General features: G+C 35.1%; 1 protein-coding gene across 1 annotated transcript; it reads right to left on the bottom strand.

Annotated features, from left to right (window-relative positions):
- Positions 1–13,109: 13,109 nt before the first annotated feature.
- LOC137728898 (GATA transcription factor 19-like) lies at positions 13,110–14,654 on the bottom strand. The gene is made up of 2 exons (XM_068467695.1): positions 13,813–14,654; positions 13,110–13,559 (listed from the first exon to the last, which is right to left on the bottom strand). The coding sequence occupies exons 1-2, from the start codon at positions 14,326–14,328 to the stop codon at positions 13,266–13,268; spliced, it is 810 nt and encodes a 269-aa protein (XP_068323796.1). The 5' UTR covers positions 14,329–14,654; the 3' UTR covers positions 13,110–13,265.
- Between the last annotated feature and the right edge of the window lie 875 nt (positions 14,655–15,529).

Genomic DNA, 15,529 nt, shown 5'->3' with positions numbered 1-15,529 from the left:
TTTAGGGTTTAGAGAAAGAGCAAGCGGGAGAAGACAGGAGTACACAGAATGTGAACAAGACGTTAGCCATAGCCGGCCCAAATTATTTTCTGGGCTAAATTCTTGGTCGAATTATTCTTCTCTCCTAAGCCCATAAGCCCAACTATTATTCTTCTCTTCTCGTCCTTTTCCCCCGGGTTGGAGTTTCTGTGTAGTCATGGAAATAGCCCTAGGACATGAGTAAACATGCACACGCATAGTGGACCTCGTTGAGAAAGAAAAAAAAAATAATAGTTAAAAGGATGATACAATGCATTACAAAAAAAATTAGTGTGACGGTCGCGTTTTCGGGGTAGTATTGATAAATAAATACACAAATCAAAATGTCATTTGCAATTATAAATTCGTTTGGATTAAATCAAAGGGTAAATTACAAAAAAAACTACCTCAATTATTGGGTCATTAACAGTTTCATATCTTGACTTTAAAAAGTTTCAATGTCATACCTTATCTTTCGAATTTGTTGCAATGTCATACGTTCTGTCGGTTGACTGTCAGTTCTTTAGTTAAATGCTGACGTGGCACACTTTCTATTAAAAAATTAATAAAATAATATTAAAAACTTCAAACAAAATCATTTAATATTTTTAAATATTAAAATATAATTAATTAAAGAAAAAACCCCTCACCCCCTGCAACCCAGAAAGAAAGAAAGAAAGAAGAAGAAGAAGAAGAAGAAAAAACCTAGTTCGTCCCCCCCCCCCCGGACCCACCCTCGCACCCACACCCACCCTCCCTCCCTCTACACACCACACTTCTTAAATTCATGCTCATTTCCCCCATTTTCTCCGTGCCCAATTTCTCCACCCATGGAATCGGCGGAAGATGAAGATGGCTTTTTTTTTTTTCTTTTCTGGGTTGCAGGTAGTGGGTGCGGAGGAGGAGGGAATGGGAAGACGGGAGGAGGAAGAAAGGGCCGGGTTGCAAGGAAGGGGGTCGGGGAAGATGAACTTGCGTTGCAGAGGGTGAGGGCAAGACGAACTTAGGTTTTTTTTTTTTTCTTCTTCTTCTTCTTCTTCTTCTTTCTTTCTTTCTTTTTTTCTTTCTTTCTTTTCTTTCTTTCTTTTTTTCTTTCTGGGTTGCATGGGGTGAAGGGAGAATAGGGTGGGGGAAGACGAACTTGGGGCTTTTTTTTTTCTTCTTCTTCTTTCTTTCTGGTTTGCAGGGGGTGAGGGGGTTTTTTTTTTTTTAATTATTATTTTAATATTTAAAAAATATTAAATGATTTTTTTTAAGTTTTTAATATTATTTTATTAATTTTTTAATAGAAAGTGTGCCACGTCTCACAGTTAGCATTTAACTGAGGAACTGACAGTCAATTGACGGAAGGTACGACATTGCAACAAATTCGAAAGATAAGGTATGACATTGAAATTTTTTAAAGACGAGGTATGAAACTGTTAATAACCCAATAGTTGAGGTAGTTTTTTGTAATTTACCCTAGATTAAACTATGGGATGTTACATTACGATCATGATGCAACCATTGACTAGAAGAGACGTGAAACCTCCTAATTGGAATAGTATTACATATACAGTCAAATTTATGTCATATCAACGACTTTGTCTTCTTTTTGAGAATACGAAATTGTCTTCTTAGTTATATTATAACACGTGACTTTGTAAAATTAGGTTGTTAAATCAAAACTTGCTAGCAGTAAATGTGAAGTCAATTGGCATACTACACCATCTTCAAAGGAGATGCCAAATCAGGTAGAATGTCAACTAATCACTTTTGACAATAAATATTGCTTCAATTGAACAGTCTTTTAGCTGACCTGGAATGACAGCAAGACCTCTAGCGCCAATTTTGACGCTACATTTATTTCTATTTTATTTATTTTTAATTGGTGGGGCCCATCATCCACTGCAAGATAAAGCTTTAAAAATAATTTTACTATTTATTTTATTTTAAAGTGGGCCCTATATTATAGTAAAATAATAACTAACACACTGATTGGAATATAAAGAAATTTGACATCATTCTTCAAAAGGCCACATTAAGCATCAATTAGGAATTTGATCAAAAAAATAAATAAATTGACATACCCATTGGAGATGCTCTTTAGCTACGACAATGATTTGAGAAATTTTATTCAGACCCATTAATCTTCTTTTTACACCAATTTTTCATTTTTTTATCTTGAAGTTCCGAATGTGCCTAACGATTCTCTTTCTACACCCAAAATGAAAAAAACAAAAATTAAAAATTAAAATTCTAGCACTAGGAAACTCCGGCCACCTCATCTCTCCATACCCTAACGACCCCCAATTTTTACCCCTCTCCAACCCCCTTCCCCCTTGCGACCTCCGCTACCACGCACAATGAAAACCCCAACGATCTCAGCCATCACTCACTCTAACTTGTCACAAGTGAAGAACGTTGAGGAACTTGAGAGTGAGTCAACAAGAGTGTATACTTGGATTGTCAAATGTTAATTTCTCCCATAAAAAATGCAAGAACTGCTCCAACGTAGACCTTTATTTGCATTTGTACCAATACTTAATAGCTTGTAGGCAAATGCATAATCCGTGGGATGACTCTGAATAAACCTTTCATTGGTTACAACTATTTTAGGGTTTTATTGGGATTAGTTGATTAATCCTTTTTCTTATCAAATCTTGTTCAAATGATAGTCAATAATTTGCCGCGATTGAGTTTTAATGTTTATATGTTTTAGCATTACCACATGATTTGAAGTTTTGAACTTATAATTTTTAATTTCTAATCCTACTTCTAGTAAAGCGTTAGATTCGACCAGTCAATAGTTTTAGAGAATTCAGTGATGTTAGAAGGACTGTGGGGAAGAGGGAGCCGTTGTGTAAGGTAGGGAAGGTGGGGGTGGAGGGTTGGGGAGGGGTAGAAATTGAGGGTGGTTGGGGTTTGGAGAGATGGGGTGGTCGGAGTTTTCTAATGGTGAAATTTTATTTTTTTTTTCTGTTTTTTTTTTTCTTTTCATTTTGGGTGTAAAGCGAGAATTGTTTAACACATTCAGAATTTTAAGATAAAAAATAGAGAGATTATATTTATACACCCCAATTTACTTCTCTCACACCCTTTTAATTTTTTAATATTTTCTACACACCACTAACACTTGATAAAAAAATATTAAAAAATTAAAAAGATGTGGGAGAAGTAACTTGGGGTGTGTGAATCTAATCTCCTTAAAAAATAATAAATTAAATGTAAAAAAAGAATAAATGAGTCTGAATAAAATTTCTTTAGTAATTTCTATTCTCCTCCTTCTACCTTTTGCACTATCCTTTTAATTTTGTCTCATGTTATATTAGACGTGTAAGTACTATTGAAATGCCTAACGACAAGTATTACTAGTTGAAAATTAGGCTAAGCAGTGAATAAGCAGAATATAAAATAATACTTTATTAACTGAAAATATTGAAAGTGACAAGAAGGCTACATAACCCGTAAAGACTACATTTTGACTAACTTACCTCTCAAACTACCTTACAAGCTATATTTATAGCGATATAAACCTAAGAAACCCTAATGCGTTAATGCCAAAAATACCCTAATACAATATAAATCAAATCTCTAATTAATTTCTAAAATAAACCTAATAAAACATTACTTTCATTCTGACACATCCCGACCCGGAATGTTCACTTGGACTCCGAATTGAGCTGTGCTGGCCGACACCTGAAATGTGACAAAGCCATAAAGTGTAGTGTAGTGGAAAATGTGATAAATTTAAACATGAAAGTGCCTAAATATAAAAGTGCGTTGTGAGTAGGAATGAACCTATGTGCACAACGGAAGGTGAGTTGACTTGTCAAGTCGGTCAGTAACCATCGAACATCATCATATTCTCCACATGTACGAGAAACCTCGTATTGGGAGTTTATGATGATCTTTCCCAACTTTATTCATATACAGGAAGTGATTATACCACTCAAATAATTTCTTGATAATTCGGACATAACGTCAAATCGATGTTTGTGAACTCCAGCTGGAATGGGATAGGAAAGGCTGGAAATGTTCAAGGGTAAATATATCTTTTACTTCGGTGAACAGTAATTACGTTTACACAACCAGGGTAATACACGATAGTGCAATCGTAGGTGTTGATTTGGTTCTTTCATCGTCGCTATCAAAAATTTTAGCTTATCTCAAATGAAGATGCATTTAAGAAAACTAAGGTTGGTAAAGATTATGAACACGTTTCTCTACAGAGAAGTGTCATCCGGTTTTCAAGTAAAGATGATAACTGCTAACTTTAAGTCATAGGTAAGATGGTTCATTTCGAACGGTTCTACACGTTGGGAAATATAAGCGATACTCTGCAATGCTACCTCTACACAGCCGAAACATCCAAAGAACACGTCATCATGGATTTCGAAATGATTGATGTCATAAAGGCATAAAACAAAGGTGAGGTGAGACAAGAGTTGAGTTGTCAGAAACTTTATTCATAATCAACATCACAACTAATCTAACTGTCCTGGGTTGTTAAGTGAGGAAAAACACTATAGCCGAAAAATCGCTAACAAATTATTGATGAAATCAACAAGACCAAGGATATATCGAATTTCACAACCTTTTTGGGAAAAGAAAAGAATATCATCCACTGAGAGCACGTCTCCCAAGAAACATACCCATTTAAACAAGGCCAACATTTGTGGAAATTTGGTATAAAGCTGACTGCCGGTATTTAGAGAATTTAATCTCGTTGCTGGGATAAGTGAGAAAACTATCGGTAAGACCACTACAAATTCGTTAGGTTATGGAAGAAAACTCAGACTCAAAAAGTTGGTCGGGTAGACCATCAATTCGAAGTATGGGTATTAATGGTTTTAATCGCCACCCAATTGGGTTGCTAAAATCTAGGTATGATCCTAAGGTTCAGTATTTCGCCTTCATGGATAGGTTTGAGGTTCCCTAGATAAAGTGTTTGGTTGGATAAATTCCTAATCGGTAAGCTTTTGTAACTAAGTTCTCTCAATGATGTAGGCTTTGTTCGAAAAGTCGCAAGGAAAACTGATGTAGTACGAGATAGTGAATTGTTGGTGTACTTCACTTCACCATTTGGTGATAATCTAGGTAAGATTTTGGAATATGACGCCTGGATGTATGTCCTCGAAACATACCATACTACTTCCCAACTCTACGACACAAATTAAAAGGTCTTCACAGTTTTCTCGATACTTAATTCACTCTGACAATGGGAAATTAACTCGCACTTCGATTCCACTGTCTACATGTAAAAGTGATTAAAAAGGTGGCTAGTTGAAGAGGTTTTGTTTACCTAGACAAGTGATAAAGTAAAAACAACCATGAGTTTATTGTCCTTATACAAAGTTTGCTCCTAAGTTTCTTCGGCTCATGTAGTCACTGTTAATCGGTCCATTAGTTGCGCTGCTAATTAACGCACATATGTTATTTTGATATTGTTCGCTACCTTGAAGCTGTGAACCAGTGTTCTGGCATAAAGGTATCACTCCTAGATACTAGTACATGTGTCCAGTATCAGGAATCATACTGCCTGAATATTGGTTGACAGTTCATGGATATTGGACAGTATCATTAATTAGTAGCGCCATCATAGGTTGATTACAGATTAGAGTCCACTTGGGTCGATGGTTTCAAACAATTGTTAAGGAACTGGTCTGGTAAGGTGGTTTAATTAATTCTAGGGAAAATACTTACTACTTCGGGGATTTCTATTGACAGTAGGTATAACAACTCGTACACATGTGGATATGCTTGTCGAATAGACGAGTACATCACCAAAAAAAAATTCGGGAAACTAGTATTGGTTGGAACGTCTTAAGACCGGAAAAAGGAATTTGCTATTAATCTACTTTAGAACGGACTTAAACGAAAGTCGATCTTCCTCTCGAAGATTTGAAATGATAACTAGTGCGTTTAAGAAGATTAGTGCTATCAGGGACCAAAAGTGGTTGTCCCCCAGAAGTTCTTCTTTCGAGTACTACCCATTTAGCACCACACTGTCATTTGTGACATTTCTGGGAATTTTGATGAAAACTAGAACTTCGTAGGAATTCTGATAGGTGGAATACTATGAGTACTGCCAAGGAATCAAAACTATTCTTGGTTTCCTATCTCGAAAGGTTTGGTAATGATGACTGGAGAATAATGATGCGATTGATTGGTAAATCTCTGGTGGCACACAATTATCGATACGTTAGGCCTATTTTAGGGCCATCAACTCATTCCAAAATGGAATTTTCCTTGGCAACGAGGATCTTTGTTTAAATCCAAAGGCGGTCACCAAAATGTTCTTTTAAAAGGTCGATAAGTCGACTAAGTCACTCAAAACCTAGAAAAAGATAACACATTTTTCGTACTTGATGAGGTGGCAAGATTAAAAAATTAGGCTCAAGAATAAAAAATTCTTACATCACGCATGTGATGAATGCAATATTGCACAAACTTATGCTCTAATACCAAACTAACACATCTTGATCCAGAATGTCCACTTGAACTCTGAATCGAGTTGTGCTAGCCGACACCTGGAAGGTGACGAAGCCATATAGTGTAGTGTAGTGGAAAATGTGAATAAATTTAAACATGAAAGTGCCTGAATATAAAAGTGCGCTATGAGTGGGAATGAACCTATGTCACACTTGATGTCAGAACATAAGTACAGTACAGTAAGATAGGGTGAGAATTATACCATCGAAGGTAGTCGTCTACACCAAGATTTGCCAAGAATCCTCGTCGACATGTAAGTTCAGCAATAAAACTTGGAGGGGCAAAAAACAAGGGTAAGTGGGCCTAGAAACAAATCTTTGTAAAAACCTTTTCCAAAAAAAAAAAAAAAAAAAGCTCTCGCTGTAAAACATAATAACCTCTGCTATAAAACAAGTATAGTTTCCAAAATATACATACTACGTATAGTAAGAAAATACTTACCGTAGTATGCAAAATCCCAAGAATTCATTACGGCACAATATCCCAAAAATAAGGGCATGACATCTATAATCACAAAATCTCACATAAGTAACATATCATATCGGATGCTCATCGACACATGCTGACACACGAGTTCATGTAGAAGTATTCTAGCATGAACAGGACTGGGTGTAACAATGATATACGCTCTAGTATTACAATCACGTGAAGACTGGCATTATGCGCAACATATAAGAGTTGGAGTTGCCTATGGCAACCTGTACAACAGGACTGGCACCTACTATGGATCCAAAGTGAGCGTACGGTGCGATGTGCACATACACGTGAAAGATTGGCCCTAGCCCAGGCGAGTACCAACACCAGTGCAGCAAACGATGAGCAAATAACATCAACATAGTCATGCCACAGCCATTCAACAATTCTAATCAATATCGTACTATTCATGATCATAAATATAATCAAGGCATCTCCTTATGGTAAGCTTACTTGTGCATCTCGTATGATTATTTCATCATTTCCCAACAATAAGGTATTTCTTATAAACATTAATTTAATCATGGCAATCACATAAAGAATTTATTAGTTCTTGTACATATTGAAACTAACTAATATATATATATATATATATATATATATATATAAAGAAAATACCCACTCACAGATCATGTCGCCGAGTCAAACTTGTCTCGTAGTATTGAGAGTCCTTGTGATCCATTTCACCTAGAAACGAAACCATTTAGTAAATATAACATCCTAATGAAATTATGCATTTTTGTATAAAAGTATGGATAATAAAGGAACTATCCTAACAGATGACGGATTTGGAATCAGTTCGTCGAAATACACTAAGAAGGGTCCACAACACTACACAAGTCAATCTAGAACATTCGTCCATGGATTTCCGATCTGTAACTTCGCAAAGTCCACACTATGCTTCTAGAAGAACATACTAAAACTTCTTTACGATCCAAAGGTGGGATCTTCGCCAATCGCAAATTCAAGTGACGGTTAAAGTTGGATTTTACAAACTTTAGAAATTCAATTCGAGAAGATCCGTATGTCAGATTGCCAATCCGTAAGTTCCAAATGTCCACAAATATTACGTACTATCACGCGTTAAAGTTTGGTGCCGATCCAACGGTCGGATCGTCCATTCATATAATAACCAAGTGGCGGCCAACTAGGTGGTCCACTACGAAACTATACTAAAACATTAGGATTTCACTAAATGGATGCAATTATGGAATCGGAGCATCAAATTAGCCTAGGATGGTCAGGCAGGGTTTCGGTCCACGCGTCGTTGCACGCGGTGGTCAACCACCTCGACTCGCCAAAAAAATCAACTATTTCCAAAAATTACCAAATTTCAAAGAAATGAATATCTCAATGAGTAGAGCAAGTTTTATACCTTTGGCCAAGTCCAATTTGGCCAGGAAAAGCTCCAATTTCCCTCGAACTCATAAAAAACCTTAGAAATAGGTGGCTTCAATTCAACTTCTCCGGTGCTCTGCCGGCTTCAAGGTTGTTTGGGGTTTGTTCCTGGGCTCAAGGAGAGTCTAATGGTGGTGTAGATGAAGGGAATTTCATTCAAAATTGGCAGATTGCTATTAAGAACCTTACGGTGTCATCGCTGTTGTACACCACGAAACGAGCCTAATCCCGTCGAATCTTTAGTGATCAATGAAGGAGAAGTGGTGTGGTGATGTTTGCAAGTGTTTGAGAGTCCTGATTCGCCAGAAAAATAATAAAGATCGTCAAAAAAAGGCTCGAGGAGGTCTGGGTCGAAGGCTGGGTCACGGTTTAGAAATGGGTCAAAGGAAAAGGGTCTTAGTTATGTGCCTCTCCACTCATTCCTTTCCCTCCCTATTCTCCTTCCTGATCCACCCCTTCTCCTTTTCTTTTCTCCCCATTTGCCCAACCTCCCTCTTTTTTCCCTCATCTTCTCTCTTCTCATTCGTCCATCTTCCATTCTTTTTTCTTCTTTCCCTTCTTCTGATTAGGCAAACCCTTCTCCACCCTCTCTCTTTTCTTTTCTTTTATCCCCAAGCACTCATGTGGCTTCCTTCCACCAAGACAAGGCTCCCACAAATCTGGAGTCTTCCAGATTCATAGCAAAATGACTATTTTGCCCTTACATTTGTTCGTTTATAACTCTTTCGTTATAACTTCAAATTGTGTTCTGTTTGCACCCACGTGTTCGTATCATCGAGTACTTTGAGAATTCGCAAAAAGAATAGCTTGTACACGTCACAAAAGACGGCCAACAAAAGTCAAACATCCTCGCCTCTAAGGGCATTTTCGTAAATCACTCTTTTAAAATGTATAAAATCTTGAAATTAGGGTTGGATTGTCACACATTCTTTCTTATCAATAGAAAGGGATATTGTAACTCAAATTTGAGGCACTTTCCAATTTTAGGAAGAGACACGCCTCCAAACAACGAACTAATTGGTCTATTCATAAGTAATTTAAACACTTCATCTATCTATTGTTTCAATTTTAAACAGATGATTGATAAAATAAGCATAAAACTTTTTTTTTTGTCAAACGAAAATTAGCCTAAAGCTTTCAATGAATGATATTTAGCATGGGATAATTAAAACATGTAGGCCTTGTTTGATTTGTCGAACTAGATTGAAATTGATAAACTTTTCCCATCTAATCCAAACAAGTTGCTCACATTATTTTCTTCTTTTTTTTTTTCTTTAATTTATCTTAAAATAGTAACTTATCAATTTCATTCCAATATTCAACCCAAAACGAGGCTACATTTGTTCCCCACGTCCAGTTTCTTGACTTGTAGCTAGACTGATATATTAGATATATTTTCTGCAGTAGCAACTTATAGAAAACTGAACCCATTCAAAGCTGTAACACGAGGAATATCGACCATGTGATAAAGCTACAAAAATTTATAACATACAAACAAAGATAAAAATGGAATTACACAAATCCATGTACTTTGTTTTTCATTTTTTAAATTTATTTTCCCTCTGTTGATAATATTAAGCCTGACAGTATATACTAGTTTGACCAGCAGAAACCCTCAATGTCGTCACCCGTGAGACTTCTATAAACTGCATGGCGATCGGCACGCATGATCAAAACATTCCATCTACCCAATAAATTCACAGATTGGAAGTTCACAAACAATACAATTTCAATTATTTGGTACAAAGAAATTATTTACTAGAAGAAATAAAATTAAGGGAACAAACTATGCAGAAATATCTGAAGTTTTGAACGGTCAGAACATGATCAGAAAAAGACAAATCATGTTCATGTTCCGAACTGAACCCACAGTAGTGTCCGGTCCAAGTCGAAACACAGTGATATAACAATCGCCATTGGACAATCAGATGCATCAATCCCAGTTAAAAAGTTAACAGAAATTCAGTAAAAAAATAGCCTCCGATTCAGGTGAGGTTTAACTTACAGTCCATTGCATAAGTGATAGCCGTCTAGTACCTGGTACTCCTCCTCCTATGGTTTTTAATAATCGTATAACGAAAAATTTAAAAACTAAGAGAGTCAAAAGAATCACAGGTTTGAACATAGCTACATTGCTTAGACTAAATGGACATCCTCAGTTGCATCCAAAAGAATTGCATCAGAATTTGAATCACTCCTCTACAATTTAGAGTTATAAATAGCCTTCATCCAAAAGAAATAAAAATACGGTCAAACTTATCGCATATGTGGGCGTAGTCATATTAGTTGTTAGTTTGTTACACCCAAATTGTTTTAGTGTAGATATGTCTAATGTATTTTAAAGTTGAATGTTGCTTATGTCAATAATAAAGTGAACCAAACTTATCAAGTTAATTAATCGAACGGTACGCATGCAATCTCAGCATAACTTTAAAGTAAAAAACTTCATTTTAAAAAAAATGCTAAATTTTTTAACTTTGTGTAAGATTAAAATCTAATTTTAGTTTCTTATTTTTTTAATTATTTTTTGATGTTTTGTTTCTTTTTTCCTTCATAATTTTATTGTATTAATTACATTTAATTTTCATTTTCACTGCATTCGTCATAATATATTTTGTTGTAGACATTTAAGTAAGTATATTTTGGTATATTTACTTCGGTATGGACATTTGGGTAGATTAATTAAATATAATACACTTTGGTACTAATATTTAAGTACAATAATTCAATATTTCATTATAATATATTTCGATACAGACATTTAGGTACATCAATTCATTTTAATATTTTTTCGGTATACTTATATATTTACATTTTTTTATATGTCATATTTTTTTTTAATGTTTTGTCATTCAAGTAAATTTAAAAGAATATAATTGGAGAAAGTTGAACAAAATTGATAAATCAAAATGTGTATATAAATAAAATTCAAATATTAAAGGGAGACATTGAATAAAGGAAAAATTACACATAAGATATACTTATAATACTTAATTTTATATTGAGACAATATTTTTTAAATATTTCAATGGGAGACAAGAGTAATAACGTGGAAGATGACATCAATTTTTTTTTTTCCCATTGGAGTGTAAATTACAAAAATACTCTTTATAGTGGTAAAAGTCTTTTCACACTTTCATCTCTTGGTCCCTTCACTCTCTTTCTCAGTTCAAGAAATATCGGTCGCTTGTTCTGCCAGACAGACTATTTGTTAATAGCTCTTCCTTAATTGTTAAGTTACCAGACTAGGTTATAACGGATACATAATTGATTATGCTACCTTGAGAACTCATTTGCTGTCGATGTCTTGCCTGCATGCAAAGTCTACATTTTATTCATAGGATTTGCTCACTATGATCATTAGAGAAAAACAACGGTAGTTTAGTAGTATTAATTATTTTCCTTCCCTGACATCGCGTAACAATTATGTTCTATATCCTTAATCACGTTATCATGTGAATTCCAAATTAAGATGAATTTCAAATCAACAAATTATGAATCAGAAGACTTTTGCCATGCTTTTCTCGGCCAAAATTATACTGTTTTATTTCAAATTCTGTTAACAAAATAAAATCTATCGAAAGTTTATTTCATGGGAAAACCATTATTTGAATTTGTAAAATGAAAAAAAAAATAATCCAAGATCTACATTTTGTAAACGGAAATTTATTGAAGTCACCAACGATTTGATAAACTAATAGATGAATTAGTGAAATTGTGTAAACATTGTCATTCATCGGAATGAAGAAAGGGTGAGGAAGGGATGATTAAATATACAAACTGATTATACTAAAAACTATACAAATTGATTCTACTCAAAAGTATACAAAACTGATTCTACATATATTTGAAATTGATTATGCAAAACTAGTCTAAGAGGGATTGGACTAATGACATGTATGTAGCTTTGTTGAAAATATACAAGCTAATTCTACAAAACTATACAAATTATTTTACTAAAAAAATATACAAAACTGATTTCACATATATTTGAAATTAGTTATGCAAAAATATCATGGACGAGTTAGATTGATGACATATATATAGTTTAGTTGAAAATATACAAATTGATTCTACTATTCTACTAAAAACAATACAAAACTAGTTCTACTTGTATGTTAAACTGATTCTCAAAAAATAGTTGAGGATAGGTTGGATTAATACTAGCAATAAAGATACCAATTGAATTGGCATAAAATTTCAAGACTAATTCTGCAAAAATTATCGATGGTGGTTTCAGCTGATGGCACACATTAATTTTCTTTGAAGTTGTGTGGGCTGGGCTATGCTAACAAACATATTTAGGATATCGCTGATATTTTAAAAAATTGTTTTCATGTTTTTAGGATGAGCTTTAGATGTTTTTGTGTTTTTGTCTCTTTTTAAAATGTTAACAATTGAAATTTCTTGAAATATTATTTATATTTTTGTCTCCATATGTAGTGATCCCTTGAATAAAAGTTCACATTAAATAGTTAAAAAAAAGTATAAATTTAGTTAAAAGTACACATGAAAGACTAGAATTAATATATAATCTAATACCAGATTTTAATTCATATGTGGTGATCCCTTGAATAAAAGTACACGTTAAATATTAAAACAAAACTAAAGAATAAATTTAATTTAAAGTACACATTAAAGAATTAGAATTAATATGTAACTTAATACCAGATTTTAATTAAATTTTAATTTTTTTAAGAATTAAAGTTCAAAAACTCATAGTCATAATCATCATGATCGTCCATTATAACAGAAACGTCGTAGTAGCTTAGTTTATATGTAACTTCATAAAAACGAGAAACCAAAAAATAAAATAAAAATAAACAGAAAAACACTTGAGAAAAGAAAAACAAACTAAGCAACAGTTTAAATAAGTAATCTTCAACATCTTCAAGAGTTGATCATCTTGTGAAATCATGGACGAGGCTTGGCCTGTCAGTGACGTTGAGGCGCCAGGACAGGAAGGGGATGCCGTTCATGTCGTTTTCGTGGTGCACGGTGTCGTCCTCGATGAACCGAAATTCGTTACCAAAGCACGCCATTTTCTGGGTCTGCGAGTGCGGAATCCATGAGTTGTGGTGGTGGTATCCGTTAGACTCCATTCCTACGACACTCGAACCACCGCCGTTGGCTGTTGCCGCAGTGGCACGTCTCTCTTCTTTCTTGAACCGAATGCCGCAGGCATTGCACAGTGACTAAAGTAGTTATAAAAACAAAAAACAAAAAATAATTAGTACATGTAAATAAAAATTAAAGGAAAAAAAAGTGCTTAGGAAAAAGGGAAAATCATTGGTGGGTTGACTACTTGGGAATAGGTGATAATGATTACAGACAAGAAGCTTAAAATCCATCATTTTATTTCGATAAACTGGTAATTAACCACATCATCACCAAAATAAAATATAAAACAAAAATGGGAAATGGCATTATTGTAAATTTGGAACATACCTTGGGGCCTCTTGGACCGTTTCTCCAGAGAGGTGTGGAGGTGGTGTCACAGTTAGCGCAGCGGCGAGCGAGAAGGGGATCGTTATTACTACTGACAGCGTTAGTAACGCCGTTGATATTGCCAACGCGGCTGCCGTTCTTGTGATGGGAAGACGGAGATGACTTATTGGGCTGCAACAAGTCCCAGCAGAAGTTGGAAACGCAGTTACCGGAGCGCCGCTCGCCGTTGCGCGCACGCCTGTCATGGGAAACGACGTCGTTGTCGGTCAAACGGGTCGAGGGAGTTCCTAGAGAGAGAGTGCAATCGACGGAGGATGATGGGGATGCGAACGGGTACATGTGATGATGATCGTACGATGTTTCGTGATGAATATGATCGTACGGCTTGTGGTGATTAGGCATGGAGAAGAGCATGGAGAAGGAGGAGTTGGATTGGGTATGGTGAAGGACACCGCACGAACATGGACCGCCGACCATGTTGCCGCCATGTGAAGAGCCATTACTGCACCTATGCATGGTTTTTTTTCTATTCTATTTTTCTTCCTTTTTTTCAATGGGATTCGAGTAAAAGTTGGATTTTTTAAATGGGTTTTCTGAAACTGGTTTTGCTTAGAATTGAAAAAAAGTGAAGAGAGTGGGAGTGGGAGATGTGGTGGGTTTATAGTTAGGAGAGTAGAGAGAGAAAGTGAGGAGAGGCGAAGAAGTACAAGAGCCAAATAGGGAAGTGAGAGCGATATGTAATGATAAATGTGTGGAAATAATACTTGGGGGAGAGAGGAGGTGAGAGCTGAAAATAGTGTACGATTTCAGGGAAGAGTTAGGGGGGGGGGGGGGGAACGGAAGTGAGGAGGAGGGTTGTCTGGTAGCTTTATAAGCTAATAAAAGGGCGAAATACCAGTCAGCAGCTGCAGTCGATGTTGTCGTGAAATGCAAATAGAGTGTATTATATATAGTAAGTGAGAGGGTGATAAAGATGGAGACAGAGAGGGACCCAAATTTGCATGTTACAGAGAGAGAAAGGGAGAAAAGAGATGGACCAAGTAGATTGAGTCACGACTCACATATATAGTCAGTGTTGTATAATCTTCTAGGGCATCAACAAGTGTAGTGTGGTAGTGGTGTATGTGATGGGATTCTCACATATTTTGCAGGCTAACAGCCATCCATAAATTTCAAAAATATTTCTTCACATATTATTAAAATTATTTTGCTTTGTGGCTTGTGTTTTACTTAGAAGCGCGACATTTTATATTAAATTACAGAAAAGTGCTCAAATTCAGTTATATTATTCTAGTCAACTTAATTAAATTCATGTTTTATTATGTAATGTTACAACTTAAAACACCACAAGTTCTCCAGTATGAGCATCATACTATAATATGGTATTGGAGTCTACCATTGTGCCTATCAATAACATGAAAAACGACATCACAAAGCTAAAATGTAATGCGATATTATAGTTTACCAAAATTATTTATTTATGCTCAACCTTAATGTATAAAGTTGTTGTCCGAGTATATAATAGCGTGTAAATTAGTAACATTATTCAACATTTTAACAACCCAACTTGAGTTTTATTCCTTTAGTATAAACTTGACTATCAACCACATACATGATATCATGTGCATTAGTGAACTTTAAAAAATAATTTTCGGCCATTGTTTCCTTTCACAGCTCTATTTATTTTTTAACATAATAAACATAAAACAAAATTATA

Source organism: Pyrus communis, chromosome 1 (assembly GCF_963583255.1).
Source record: "Pyrus communis chromosome 1, drPyrComm1.1, whole genome shotgun sequence".
Taxonomy (NCBI): Eukaryota; Viridiplantae; Streptophyta; class Magnoliopsida; order Rosales; family Rosaceae; genus Pyrus; species Pyrus communis.
This window is presented reverse-complemented; position numbering and strand designations above follow the sequence as displayed.

Bases quoted from the DNA above. Each gene is read 5' to 3' on its own strand.
- LOC137728898 (XM_068467695.1), bottom strand. From the start codon at position 14,328: ATGCATAGGTGCAGTAATGGCTCTTCACATGGCGGCAACATGGTCGGC. The intron at 13,560-13,812 runs GTATGTTCCAAA...TAACTACTTTAG, and splicing joins ACGGTCCAAGAGGCCCCAAG to TCACTGTGCAATGCCTGCGG.